Below are 15,457 nucleotides of genomic sequence, written 5' to 3'. Positions count from 1 at the left end.
TGTGAAGTTGAGAGCTGGCTTCAAGATGGTGGCATAATCAAAAAAGTCAATGATGTAATCATATTGCTTGAAAAATACATTGGAGCTTGTATTTCTTGAGATACCTGTTTTGGAAATTATACCATTTAGAACGCAAAAGTAATATTTCACCAACAGCTTCTACCCACCAAATCTCTCCATCTAAGCTACTTGCCAAAGGGGTTTACAATATCAGGACACATAAGCCTCATTCCCATACTGGCCTCGACACTAAGAGAACCACACAGTCCTATTTTAAGCACCATTAGTGCCATCCACCCTCAGTGACATGCACCCCAGCAGAGAAAGGCTATTGACAATATAGTCATTTGCTCTTTCAGGGATTGGTTAAAGCTGTTGAAATAGTAACAGAAAAGTCCAAGGAATTAACCTTTATTTTCTTATTAAAAGAGAAAACTATTTAGGAGCAGGTGAGATTTCAGAAGATGTTGAATGGTTTAAATAAAAAAAAGAATATAGCCCGCTGAAAAAGCAGGCCTTTCCATGTAGTTTTCAGGCTGAAAAAGGAGTTAAAAAAAAAATACAAATAGCTATCACATGTGGTTGAAGTACAGCCTTTCATAGAAAATAAATTTCCCCTTTATTATAAAAACATCCATCAAGTGAAACTAATTAATAATCATGACAATTTCAAAATTAAATAGCATCTTTAAAAAGGCAATGATGCTCCCAAATAAAAATGCTAGTTATAAAAGAAAGATGACATAGCAGCACCACATCAATAGCTTTACCTTCACTTCAAAGTCTACAAACCTGTGAGTGATTCTGTCACTGTGGCTAAAATTTCTACAGGCCCAGGAGAAGACGGATCCACGTGTTCAGACAACTCCTCTGAAAACTCCATCACTTTTTTCATCTCTTCATCATTAAAGGAGAAGTTTGCAGACCCATTTATCTATTTTGTTAAAAAAAAGTTCAATTTTATTTCTCACTTTAGCAATTCAAATTTTAGAAATTATACTCAAATTAAATCACAACGATATGATGACTGGTTCCATTTGAATCACCATTGCTGAGTAAATTCTCACTTGTCCAATGCTGGAAAGCTCTTGATTTTTTTTACAATCAATCTTTTGTTAATTTAGTACAAAATCTTATTTCTAGAAAAGTACACATATTTTTCCCATTAAAAGTTATAAAATATCTGCAAAAGTTACCTTAAATTTTTTTGTAATATTTTTTTTCTCTCCCCAAAAGGATAAAGGTAAAAATGTAAGTGTTACATCTCCTTTCACTGGCTTCCCATATGTATACCTGAAAAATAATAAACAGGCTTTTTTTACATTTTCAATTTGATATTGCATAGCAACATAATGAAAATATTACTTTCAAAAGTATACACTATGAGGGCTGGCCAGTTCGTTCAGTAAGTTAGAGTGCAGCCTTATAACCCCAGGATCACAGGTTCAGATCCCCATAGTGGCCAGCTGCCAAGAAAAAAAAAAGGATGGGCACTAACCTATCCACTTCCTTCAGTTGGTCAATAGCATGCCCTAGCAATCCAACATAAAAGAATTACACTAAAGACATACTCTTACTATGTATTTTTAAAATTAAACCCAGCAAAGAATGTCCTTAACAAATGGTGATTCCTGAAATTAAGTGTCCAAAACGGGAAGACTATTAACTATGTACCTTAAAACAATTTGTAATACACACTTTACCCAGCCTCTGACCATCTGAGAGATCCTAGAGAAAATCTGATCATAATTGGAAGCGACAGTTTCCTGTTCAAAGATTTTTAAAAGATTATGAAAACCTTTCGCTCCTAGAAATCTGACCTGGCCAATTAACTTCGTGCTCCTGAGAATTCACAGCTTTTGAAGATTTTTAAATGTTAGCTGAAATTGCAATCGTCATGGCCTATTGCTGCATCTTCCAACATTAGCCAGGAGGGTTTATTAGACCATAGATTCTGGAGCACCAAATGCGCTCATGGATTTAAAAAACTGGTTTTTTGCAGGAAAATTTAAAGTAAGAGTGATTTTTTAATTCCTAGTAACACACTTTTCTTGAGTCAAATCTCATTCCCTGCTACTTAGCATTCTATGTATTCATTTAATTCCCTCTCATTATGGGAATCTCTTCATGTAAAGAAAAGGCTATCTGTGGTAAACATTTTATTGCCAGAAAGCCTTTTTTAAATGCATTTCCTGGGTTCCTTCCATCTCTATTGCGAAATGCTGAGCCAAGCATAGAAGTCAACTTTGCTTTGCAATCTTTAAATCGTAACAGTAAATTGCTGCTTCCTTAATCCATTAATTGAACACAGAAACAGCCCCTCATCTGGATCAACTCAACTCAAAAGTTGCATATTCCAAATTAAGAAGAAAAAATATAAATATACTTCAAATGTACCAGCCTTCCAAGCAAAAACAGTAAAGTTAGTGGAAAGCCTGGTAAGCCATTTTAGCATCAAATTCACTAACTCAAAAGAAGAGCCTTTGAAACCTAACATTGCTTATATCTTGTTAAACGGCAAATAAAATCAAAACTAGAATATACCAGAATATTGTATTTCAAAAGAGGTATATCATCTGACAGTACAGGGAGCTGTATAATTCAGACATAATTTAAAGTATCTCAGACACAAATATTTTTAATTTTGATTTAAATGTGAAGCAGATTTAGCTTTGCAAGAACCAAGCTGAATATAATAATTATGAAACAAAGACACTCACAATTATTGTCCTAAAAAGAATCTGGAAGCACTAGGAATAAACTAAGTATTCATAAAATAATAGGGCCGGCCCGTGGCTCACTCAGGAGAGTGCGGTGCTAATAACACCAAGGCCATGGGTTCGGATCCTATATAGGGATGGCCGGTTTGCTCACTGGCTGAGCGTGGTGCTGACAACACATAAAATAATAGCTGAAGACATTTTTAAAAGCAAATCAAAGATACTAATCAAAGATAGTATCATTAACAAAACAAGGATTTTTTTTCCCAAAAACAGCAATAGCACAAAAGGTTTGTAAAATAATACCTAAAAAAGTGAACCTATCAGTATAATTCATGTTTCTCCCCACCCACCTTCTTTTTTTTTTTTTCATGTCATTTCTGGGATACAAATATTTCAATTCATCAAGTAATAAATACATTTTAATAAACCTTAGTTCCAATAATATTTTTAAAATTCTACTGTCCTCAGGAGTTATGTAACAAAACCATCTATATGCTGTTATTTTCTTTACAATACTCTAGAACTCATGGTGACTAGTGGGAAAGAGTTTATTATTTATTTTTAACGAAGTAGGAATAATAAGCAGATGTTCACATCAAAGCTAATAAACAAATGAATATTTTTATTTTTTATTCACTTCAGTTAAAGATTCCAAAACTAAAAGAAGCCTATTAACCTTCTTACCAAGAAATTTCTAACAATTCTCTGCACATTAACTAAAGCCTCGATGGAACAGAAGGCTACCAGCAAAAGAGTAACCTAAATTGTTGATCATCAACTCATAGAGAGGACTATAATAGCTATTATGAAATAAGTATTTACAAAATCATCTCTATAACTTAATACTAACCATCCAAATGGTAAGACAACAGAACCCATGTTTCAAAATACATCCAAAGAACCACTTGATTTCAGACCGTACTCCCTACCCCCTAGTTTGGTAATGAGACCAAACCTGTTGCCCTTACAACTCAATTTGGCTCACTCCTGTGGTATTCTAAAATATATATTTCATCTTCTCACTGTTTCCTGGCATACAACTCCTAAGATCCTTGGAATATTCAAAGTGCCAAATATATTTTGGGGAGTTGACTGATGGCTGGCCACGCGAGGTAGCTTCAAGATGGGGGCTGGTCACCAGAAAGACCAAGGCATGATTAGAGGGTAGGGACTTCCAGTCCCACCCCCTAATCTCAGGGGAGGGCAGAGGGGTTACAGGTTGAGTTGATCACCAACGGTCAATGATTTCCAGAAAAGCCAAAAAGGACAGGGTTCAGAGAGCTTCTAGGTCACTCAATAACTGAACACATGGAGGTTCCTGGAGGGTGGTACGTCCAGAGAGGGCATAGAAGCTCTCCACCCTTTCCCACATGCCTCACCTAGGCAACTCATCTATATCCCTTGTACTATCCTTTACAATAAACCAGTAAATGTAAGTAAAGTGTTTCCCTGAGTTCTGTGAGCTGCTCTAGCAAATTAGTCAAACCCAAGGAGAGGGTAGTGGAAACCCTAACTTATAGCCAATCAGTCAGACATACAGATGACAACCAATTTCTTGAGACTGGCATCTGAAGCGGGGCAATCTTGTGGGACTAAGCCTTCAACCTGTGATCTGATCTCCAGGTAGATAGTGTCAGAATTGAATTGAATTAGAAGACACCACTGTAGAATTGATTGATCGGCTATTGGTGGGGAGAAATATCCACACACTTCTTGGTGACCAGAAGTCACAGAAGCCTTCTGTGTTGATTGTTGAGTAAGAGTATAGGAGAAACTGAGTTTGTTTTTTCCTGCATCCTCAGAACTCCAAATAGTCAGCTTTTGATTTGCTATGAAGACCTTTGCTGTGCTATATACAGCTTGCAACTGAAATCTTACGGGTAATGTTGTTTATCCATCTGTTCTTCTGATAAATATTTATTGGATGCCTACTCCATGGCTGGCACTGTACGAGGAGTCATGGTGCAACAGTAAACAAGAACAGCCCCGTCTTCAAAGAGGCGGACTAGCAAATGGCAGCTCTGTGTGACTAGTGCTATATGAGAGGTACAAGGATAGAGGGTTCGGGGCAAGCAGCAAGCCTTGAAATTGCCTATGTAGAGGCCTATTGGTCAGAAACAGCAGTTTGCATTCTTGAAAGCACAAGTAAAACTTGGGAGTAGAGTTTGGAACAGTAGAGAATAGGCTGGATGAAATGTGTCAAAAGACATAAAACTAGAAAAGAATCTTGCAAGAGATACTAAAGTATTTGAGAAACAATTGGAAGAGGTAAAACTGGGGTCAGGAAAAACATTTAAGAAACTGAAATAGTAACTGAGGAAAGAGAGATGATATTGGCCTAAATCAAGGAAGTGACAATGGAGAAAAGTAGATGGATTTGAGAGAAGTTAATGAGATAGAATCGATAGCATTGGATGGCGAGCGGCTATGGGATTAGCGAGTGGGAAGAGTGCAGCTGACTTGGGCAGCTGTGCACATATGGAGAAAAGTAGATGGATTTGAGAGAAGTTAATGAGATAGAATCGATAGCATTGGATGGCAAGCGGCTATGGGATTAGCGAGTGGGAAGAGTGCAGCTGACTTGGGCAGCTGTGCACATGAGGCGTGGTCCACCAAGACAGAGATGCGAGAGCAGAATCAAGTTTGGCGGAAGATGATATGTTTAGTTTAAAGCACCTGTGGGACACCCAGCAGGTGTGTCTAGTGCACAGAGAGATATGAGGGTCTGCACCTTAAGACAGAAATGTGGCTGGAGATGTGGATTTAGGTACCATCAAATTATGTAACAGAAGCCCTGGCCATGGTGAAGAAAACTGAGTAAATGTGTAAAGAAAGAAGGGAAGAGAGACAAAGATGGAGCTCCAAGAAACAAAAATTTTTAAAAGATGGACAGAAGAGAGTCTCAAAGGAGTAGCCAAGGAAAAGGAGGAAAACCAGAAAGGAAATGGGAGTGGAAAACAATGTCAAATGCTGCAAAAGGAAAAAAAAAATGTGTAAAAGCCTAAAAGAACACCCACAAGGTGGACCAAGAAGGAGGTCTTTGTGACCATGATGAAAGCAGTTTCAATGACACGGTGAGGGTGGGAGGCTCAGGTGGCTGAAGGATGAATGGGATGTGAAGAAGTGGAAACCAACTCTAACTGGCTGTGCAGGAGGGAGAGAGAAGAAGCAGACAAGCAGGCCAGGAAGGGTTTGTTTCTTTTAATAATAGAAACGATTAAACACAGAGTGGAGATGCCGCTAAAGAGCAAAAGGTTAAAGATACCAAATGAAAGAAGTTGAGACACAGGCAAAAGAGGAAGTGGGACTTGAGTTCTTCTGATAGATGACGGTATCCAAGGCTCACGTGGAGGAGTTCACCTCTGAAGGGAAAAGAGGTGCTGCTTTCATCATGACAGATACAGTCAAGATGGTAATGATGATGATGATAACCCTTTCCACCTTTTTATAGAATAGAAAAAGTATTTATAGAATAGCATATGCCAGTATTAATATACTAATTTTTATAAAATAAAATATACTGATAAACATACTGATAAAAGACCCCTGGAACTCAAAAGATTTTCCTTATCTATTGCAAAGTTGTAAATTATATTCTCCATCTAATTCTCCACCCTAGAGGCCAAAGCAGACTCTGCTGAAACTGCACTGGTAGGCCCAGAACTCATGACAGCTGGGGTGGAGAGGGAATGGTCATGATTTATTCACAGGCCTCTGGGGAAAGGGGCCTAGGCCATGTTGGTGGCAATTCCTTTGAATTCACACAGAAGATTTGCACGGCCCAGGGCTAGAACTACCTTCCTTCGTCATACCATGGACATCATCCCTAGACAACTGAAGCCTCAAGTGCTTTATTGGTTTACTGCCAATTAGCATACTTTAATAAATAAAACATTGTGCTAATATTCTGAAGGAAGGAGATTTAATAGGAAGTGAGTACGCAGAAGGGACAATCATCAGAACTAGCCAGATCTGAGAACTTCAGTGTACATGTTGCCTAAGTGAGCACCAGATCTGAGAACTTTAAATGGCAACAAGAAGGCTCACTATCCATAACAGACAAGCCAAAGATGCTGTGATAGTCTTTTTGGTGTGTCACCTTCACCAGGCTAAAGTCCCCAGTGATTCAATCAAATACTAATCTAAGTATTAAGGTGAAGTTATTTTGTAGATGTGATTAAAGTCCATCATCAGTTGACTTTAGGTAAAGGAGGTTATCCTAGATAATCTGGATAGGCCTGATTCAATCGAATGAAAAGCCTTAAAAGCAAAGCTGTGACTTCCCTAAAGAGGAAGAAATTCTGCCTGTGGAAGCAACTCCAGCTGTGTCTGAGAATTCCAGCCTCCCCTCCCCTTCCTGACAGCCTTCCCTATGAATTTTGAACTTGCCTAGTCAGCCCCACAATTATGTAAGCCAATTCTTGGCATAAATCTCTTTATTTATATCTCCTATGGGTTCTTCTTCTCTGGTTGAATCTTAACTGATACATAAACTAAGGAAAATGATGAGAATACAACACGGTGGTTGTAGAGAAATGCCAGGAGGCCATCAAAATTGTCATGCCATTCTCAACCATTAGTAACTCAAAAAGGATCAACCATGAGAATGTCCATGAAACTACAAGGGTTCCTACTGGGCTAGGGGGAGGAAGGTGTTAGTTGTAAGGCTTCAGGGGGTACACAACTCCCTAAAGTTACATGAGAAAATTTCTGGAGAATTACCAGAGTTTAAGAACCACTATTTTACTGAGTATATTATATCCCTGGCACACTTCTGAAAACCAAAAACAGAACCAAAGAAGATATCCAGACTCAACCCAATCCATGTGAACATGGATTGTATGGATCCATATACAATGTTTGTGTGGATTTTTACCCAGTAAGTTTTATAAGCATTAGTCAAAGAACTCAAAATAAAACCCAGACAGAATGCTTAACCTTTGGCTAAGATCAAGTGCAATATAATAATTACGTCAAATGCAAGCTTGTATGCGTTTTCTAAACCATAAATCCATCCACAGTACCCAAATTCATACTGGAAGTGGCCTCTTAGTTGAACATGGGCAGAAAACTAACAGTACAAATTATAGATATGTTTTGCCTTTGTGTTGCGTGGGTTTCACATGATTTTTTGCCAAATAGTCTAAAGCAGGAGTCCTCAGAACATTTTGGTTTGCAGACTGCTGCTGCCATGAGACTCACTGCTGCCCATCACTTGCCATGGCAACAAACCCTCACCAAGCAAGGAATACAGTGATGGGACAGCAGCAAGGTGAGGTCTGGTTTTATTAGCTCTTAGAAATAAATTATGAAGCCAAATAAGTTCCAGAAACCAAAGCACAAATATTGATCAATCAAAAATAAAAGCTACAAGAGACCAGTCCTTGAATTACCTGACGGCAGTCCCTCAGGTACTTTTGAGAACCATTAGTCTGGAACTCTGAGGATGCTTTTTGCCCCCGCAAAACAAAATGTTATGCTTTTCAAGCCAGTGGGTCACAATCATGAGCAACACCACCCATTTGTTATGCAGGGTGGTGGGAAGTCTCTGTGCACTTAATGCTGAAATGGATGAATATGGGTCATTTACTCATCTGCTAATTACAATAAGACAACCAGCCCCCTCCCGCAAGAGCTCAATCTCCATTATTGATGGAAAAAATAGGATTTAAGAGGTAAGTCATCTCAACTCCATGTCATCTGAATAGGGAATAAAGAAAGATATGACTTAAAAAAAAAAATCTGGCACTATCCATAAGTTAAATCCCTGAATTAGTCTTAGAAAGACACTAGTCCATGAGAAATATTTTAGGACTGGATCAGCTTAAAAGCAGAGATAAATGCAAAGACCTGCAGAGAACTGTCAAGTGTTAATTATTTATTATAGATAGTTGTTTACTGTCCATTAGCATACTTTAATAAGCAAAACATTTTGCTAATATTTTGTCATCTAGTTTTATAATAGTTTAAGGTCATATAAAAAAATGATACTTACTTTGCCGTAATGGTACCGTTTAAATTCTTAGAATTCAAAGAGCAATATAATGGTGTCTGCAAAGCCACTTCAAATTTTGGTAATACTTGAAAAGAAAAGCAAGGGTAAATCTTTTAAAGAATCTATTTTACTATCATCTTCGACTGAACAAAATAAAAAATAGAATTACTCTGAAGGAGTTGACAGCTAGTACTATTTCAACGGAGACTCATTAGGATCCAAATAACATGTTAACACAGATGACAAGTCCTTTGTTTCACCAAAAACTAGAAATCTCTGCTTTGGTCAGCTTTAAATAAAAAAGATATGAGATATTTTATAAACATTAAAACTATATTTAAAATAAAGAACTCCACCAGAATAAAAAGTTTTTGTTTCTTTCCAGTCTATAGAAATGTTTTTTTCTGTAACTTCACTGATCAAAGAAATAGATCTAAGTCTCACTACAAGGCACCTCATCATTCAATTAACATAAGAGAAGTGTCAAGAAGCCCAGTGGGTCAACAATACAGGGCAGACATCCAGCTCCAAACAAAGCTAAAGACTCTTAATATGCCAAGACATACCTGGACTCTAGGCCAGTCTAGGACGGGAAAATCAAAAAAGTCACATGGGTCAGCTATGACCTCCTTCCAAGGTCCTCCACCAGCACAGAAGTTAGAGGCCACTCAGAGGTGAACAGTCAACACAAGGAAATTCGAATGCCCCCTCCTCAAACATTAGTTGAGAATCAATTCCTCCACTGCACCCCAGTCAAAAACATACAACTACCCAGTACCACCACAATGTGATATGAAAATAGCCTATGAAAATGTTAGTTCCCTATGACTTATTCTTCTAGATCGGGGCTATCCAAAAGAAATGAAATGTGAGCCACATGTATAATTTTTCATTTCCAGCTGTCACATTTAGAAAGTAAAAATAAGCAGATGAAATTAATTTTTGCAATATTTTACCTAATCTCATATATCCAAAATATTATCATTTCGACATATAATCAAAATTTAAGGGCTGGCCCAGTGGCGCACTGGATAGTGCGCCGCTTGGGAAGCGCCACGGCGCTCCCGCCCGAGGGTTCGGATCCCACATACAGACCGGTTCCCGCTCGCTGGCTGAGCGAGGCGCAGGAGCAACACCGAGGGTTGCGGTCCCGTTGCCGGTCCCCGGTCCGGTACGGGGGCAACACTGAGGGTTGCGATCCGTTGCCAGACACGGAAAAAGACAAAAGAAAAAAAAAAATTTAAAAATATTATTAGTGAATTATTTTTCTTTATTTTTTTCTTGTACTAAGTCTTCAAAATCTGGGTGTATATTTTACACTTACAGCACATCTCCATGTGGACTGGTCACATTTCAAGTGCTCAATAGTCACATGCAGTTAAGTAGCCCCCACCTGGACAGCACAGTTCCAGATCAGGGTTCAGCAAACTATGACCAGCATGAACTAAAAATAGTTTTTACAATTTTAATTGGTTGAAAAAAATCAAAAGAAGGATAATATTTCACAGCACATGAAAATTATATGAAATTAAAATTTCCATGTCCATAAAACAAGGTTTATTGCATCATGGCTGCTGTAGAGCTACGAAGGCAAAGCTGAGTAGTTATGACACAGACATATGACCCACAGAGCCTCAAATATTACTACCTGATCCATTACAGGAGAACACTTTACTGATCACTGTTCTAGGTGATCATGAGACTTAGATAGGACAATACTCGTATGAGATACATGAGCCCGAGCCACAGAGGTGTAAGGCAAACTTCTTTCCAGAATTTCTATTGCCTGAATGAAATGCAATCTTAAAAAGTGGCACAAGTCAAATGAAAAAAGCTCATGTGTAACCTCAAAATAGCTGTTCTAATTATAAACTAATACTGCAATCCTAGCTTTCACTGTCATCTCCCTTTCCTCACCGTCTACCAACAAAACATCTGGGTCCCACCATTTTTTTCTATGTGTTTCTAACTACAATATTATGTGTGGCACGTACAAAAAGGAGATTTATCTGAGGGGTCTTTACCATTGCTGACCAAATACAAAATTTGGAAAACAATTTATGTTAAGCTTCAAACAAAAAAGTACAAAATTTTAAATGTGTTATATGGGCCGGCCCGGTGGCGCACTGCTACAGTGCGCCACTTGGGAAGCGCGGCGGCGCTCCCGCTGAGGGTTCGGATCCCACATACAGACCGGCGGCTCACTGGCTGAATGAGGTGCGGGAGCAACGCAGAGGGTTGCGATCCCGTTGCCAGTCCCGGTCCGGTACGGGCGCGACACTGAGGGTTGCGATCCGTTGCCGGTCACGAAAAAAGACAAAAAAGGACAAAAAGATAAAAAAATAAAAATAAATAAATGTGTTATAATCACAACAAAGTAGAAACACATAAACACTGTGCATAGGAAAAAGACCAGCATAATGGGACAATAGGTGATCTTTTTCTACTTTTTTTTTTATAATGAAATTTTAGAACATTTACAAAGAAAAATATATGTTTAGGCCTATAAGAAACACCAGAATTTTACTTCCATTTGGATTTTTACTTTAAATAACACATTTCTTGAAAACTTTCCTTAACTCTGTGGAAAGTAAAAGATGTTTTTTCTCTCAAAATAAATTAAGGAACTCTTACCGTATTCTGAAACCTGAAATGATTGATAGTATGTCTGGTCCTAGTGGGAGAAAGAAAAAACACACGAGAAAATACATGAGTTATTTAATTATTTTGCTTGCTTACCTACCTGCATAAACAGATTTAAAAATTATTTTTTTAATTACATTTATAATGATTTAATGAACAAAACAGTTTATTTTAATTTTTAGAAGTTTATTTTTAGTCAACTGCAACATGAAGCCTGTGAGATTTCGTGAGTTTTTTCTTGCCAATTGGCTAACAAAAAAAAGTTACCTGTCTCTATAATTTATTGCTTAATCTGACTTCCATTTGAGAATTGAGAACTAGATTAAGTTAGATAATTCAGGAATTTATGAAGCAAGGAAAATACATCAAACAAACAAGAAATAACTTCAAATTTGTTTTGGATATCACTATCAAAAACCAATGGAGAAAATGAAGTTACCCATAATTCAAATACTTATAAATAATCAAGGAAGTGATCTACGAAGTCATCATAGACCAACATCCTCTACCTCTCTAATTCTTTGAATCATTTTCTAGTGTAACCCTTAAATCAATACATCCTACTCTATTTTCATAGGTATCATTATTTCCTTTTCCAAAATCAACAAGAAAACATGTGCCCTATTGTATCATTTTTCTAGTTCCTCATATTTCTTTTCTTTTTTTTTTTTTTTTTTTTGGGGGCTACCCAATATACTGACCCGAACCCTTAGACCCTGGTATTATAACACCTTACTCTAACCAATTGAGCTAAGGAGCCCACACTAACTCCTCATATTTCTAACAGTTCATTCTAAATCATAGGTAACACATTAAATAGAAGCTCTCCAAAAGAGCTAAGTAATTCCACTAATGATATTTATTCTAAATCTAATCTCCTAAATTTATCAAAGCAAACACACATATGCAGCTACAAGATATTACCTTTTCTTAAAAAGCACCATTGGTTAATCTAAAGCATCTGTACACCAAGAAGTTATTTTTTTTTATTCAAAATATTTTAACATTTACTTGTATATATTTGTGGGGTACAGTGTGTTGTTTCAACATGTGCATGTACTGTACAATAATTCCCTTACAGTAAATAGCATAATTTTGTACCCATTAGTCCAAGAAGTTATTTTTTAATCTTAAAAGAAGGATATAGTTCACTTCAAAATATAAAACAAATGCAACTACTTATATGCTAACAAAATAATTGTCTAAAACTTGGCTTCAATGTTGTCATAAAGAAGATTCCAAATAAATTGTGTTGTTTTAATCAATATCTTAAGAATCTTCACATTTGTGACTTCCATCTTAAATTGTTTTCGTGTCATAAATAATAACATTATACATTACATGGATTTGTTCATTTACAAGTTCTAACTTGTCATCCTCAATAATCAAGTCAAAAAGGTAATTTACCTGTATTACCTGTTTTACTGATAAACAAAAAAGAGTGCTAGTCCTTACATTAGTTTTTGCTTTATTACTGAGGCCAGCACAGACAAGGTTGTGGAATAAGTAATTTGATACTGATAACGTCTCTGTTTGTCAAGTTAAATTCATATAGCAAACATTAGCTGGGTAACTACTACAAAACACCATATGAGGCATTATAAAGATACATTACAGTCTGAGCACCAGCGCATCAGTCTAGTGAGGGAGACAGACATTGTCAAGAGCAGTCACACAAGACTGACAGTGTCCTGGGGTACAGCGCACTGTATTTTTACTCCTCCTCTGTCCTGTTCTTCACTTACACGTACTTCCATCCCTACTCATCTTCCAGGGCTTAGAAACAATGTTCCTGTTTCTCCGAATCCCCAAACCTAAATGCAATCTCTCTGCCCTTAAAGTTCCCATGCACTTTAGTCCTTCTCTGTCGCTTTTTACTCTGTACCATAAATATTCACCAGATTAGCCTCAGTTATCAGACAGCATCTCCTGTAAGACATTAAAATAACCTTCTCTTGAGAAGGATCAGGCTGCCTTGAAGAAACAAATGACCCATAGAGTAACCTTAACTCTCTGCCTTTTATTTGGAAGAAACATAAATGCGAAGGAGAACAAAAGGCCAGCCATCATAGAAAACTGAAGGAAGGAAAGTGCTTTGTTTCATTGTTATTTTAAATTGTTCCAATAAATCAAGAAATCATTTTATAACTGAGTGCTAACAGCGTGCTTTGTACCACACAATGTCTTCCCAGGGTGTTTATGAGTGGTAAAGAAATAAATTATTTTACTGTCCAAGGGAGTTGAAAAGCAGAAATGAGTTTTGCAATGTTCAGCATATTGTCCATTAAGCAATTAGGCCATACCAATTTTCACAATGAGTTTAGTTATTTTTACAAAATACTTAATCAAGAATGGTAGAGAATACTGAAATATTTAAAATTAGTAATAGTTCAGAGAATTAGTAGCCATTTGCCGTATGTAACCACAAAAACACTGATACTCAGTACTTTCCTTAGTCTAGGGCTTGGGATCTGCAAACTTTTCCTGTAAAGGGCTGGATAGTAAATATTTTAGGTTTTGCAGGTCTCTGCTGCAACTACTCAACAATGCCTTTGCAGTGCAAGAGCATCCAGAGACAGTATGTAAACAAATGAGCGTGACAGTGTTCCATCAAAACTTTATTTACAAAAACAGGTGTTAGGCTGGATTTGGTCTACAGCCAGGGTGTGCTGAACCCTGGTCTAAAAAAGGAATAAAATTTATTTCCAAACTGTTTCAGATTAGTTCTAGCTGAATGAAACTAAACTTGGCTAACCTTAACTAAAAACATGAAGCAAAAAAAAAAAAAAAAAAAAAAAAAAAGCCTCTTGTAGGAAGTACAAGTTTCTTTACTAGACAATTTTCCTTCAGTTTCAAAGGAACTTAATCAGCTTCAAAATGAGTCTTTATGTTAATTGTAGCTCATCAAATATGGCTTATGTTCATTCACTCTGCTGCTGCTGACAACTAGAAAAGAGAGGCTGACCCGAAGGCTTAAATACTTGGGCAGCAGGTCTTCTAAGCAAACACCTTTCCAGGCAAGAGAATATGTAACTCGTCAACGTCTTCTGGGTTCTTCTTTCCCCAATATGGTCACTGTTCCATGTGGAAAGCTCTCCCTTAGAAAACCTGCTCTGAGGCACATATGTTCATTCTCTGTTTGTATTAGATGTAAGTCTGCCTTCATTAGATATTCTAAACAACTTCTAAAGCAGAAATAGGAAAGAAGAACCAGTAGGTTTTCTCAGCAATCTTTGTTAATTTCTCTAACCTAACCCCTTGTTATGGAAATTGGTCTAATGAAGGGGAATAGAGAAAAAACACATTATTTTTACTACCCTCTAAGAAGTGTACTATGACTAGAGTACACACTGGAGACATGTGAATTACTAAAACCATCAATTCCAGTTACAGAATTTTCCTTCTCTAACCCTGAAGCCATCCAACTAGAGAGAGTTTCTATTTTTAACAAACAAAAGAATATGGCAACTTCATGACCATGAAAAATATATTTTTTTCAAATGCAGGTCAGTTTCCTGCAACTCTTGCTTCTGGAGTAAAAAGAAATGCCAGAACAAAACTAAGGGGATTATTTCTGTCTGTACATTTATGTTCATTCAAGATCATTTCAATTTACCAGTAGTTTGCTTTAACGCTGATCTCTGGTGTCTGGATTAACCATTTTTTTAAAGATTAAGAAAGGCACCAAATTTTTTCAATCCACACATAACACATAATAGGATGTCAAAATGAAGCTATTTCAGATTCAGTTTTGGCTCTGGCCTCCAAGACAATAGGTACCAACTACATCCACATTCCAAAGCAAGGTGAAAGTCTACCATGTAGGACTTGCAAAGGAGGTTTCCAAAAACTGGTTTTGCAATTCTCAACCCCTCACCTATGTGGAAGGCACAAAAAGGTCAAGATGAAAATAAATGAGAAAGGAATTTGAGGAGAAAGATTTCAATGAGCTAGGAGTGGCAAACACTCCACCCCTGGGAATCAGGTGGGAGTTTCTTGCCCCTTATTTCAAGCCTAGGAAGAGCGGCTTCAGTAGGACAATCCAAAGAGCTGGACATGTGTCCCTGGGAACATCCTCAAGCTGTCAGTGAGCAGA

General features: G+C 37.3%; 1 protein-coding gene across 1 annotated transcript in view; it reads right to left on the bottom strand.

Annotated features, from left to right (window-relative positions):
• LOC103581241 (CD109 antigen-like) overlaps window positions 1-11,392 on the bottom strand; it is a gene marked incomplete at both ends in the record, with an annotated part of 22,447 nt that extends 11,055 nt beyond the window's left edge. The window contains 4 exons of the mRNA XM_008563128.1: window positions 793-934; window positions 1,197-1,293; window positions 8,719-8,803; window positions 11,353-11,392. Of these exons, the coding sequence (XP_008561350.1) occupies window positions 793-934; window positions 1,197-1,293; window positions 8,719-8,803; window positions 11,353-11,392 (364 nt within the window). The remainder of the gene's footprint in view (window positions 1-792; window positions 935-1,196; window positions 1,294-8,718; window positions 8,804-11,352) is intronic.
• Window positions 11,393-15,457: the final 4,065 nt, after the last annotated feature.

The sequence above is a fragment of the Galeopterus variegatus genome, unplaced genomic scaffold, assembly GCF_000696425.1.
Source record: "Galeopterus variegatus unplaced genomic scaffold, G_variegatus-3.0.2 Scaffold12637, whole genome shotgun sequence".
In the NCBI taxonomy this organism is placed as follows: Eukaryota; Metazoa; Chordata; class Mammalia; order Dermoptera; family Cynocephalidae; genus Galeopterus; species Galeopterus variegatus.
This window is presented reverse-complemented; position numbering and strand designations above follow the sequence as displayed.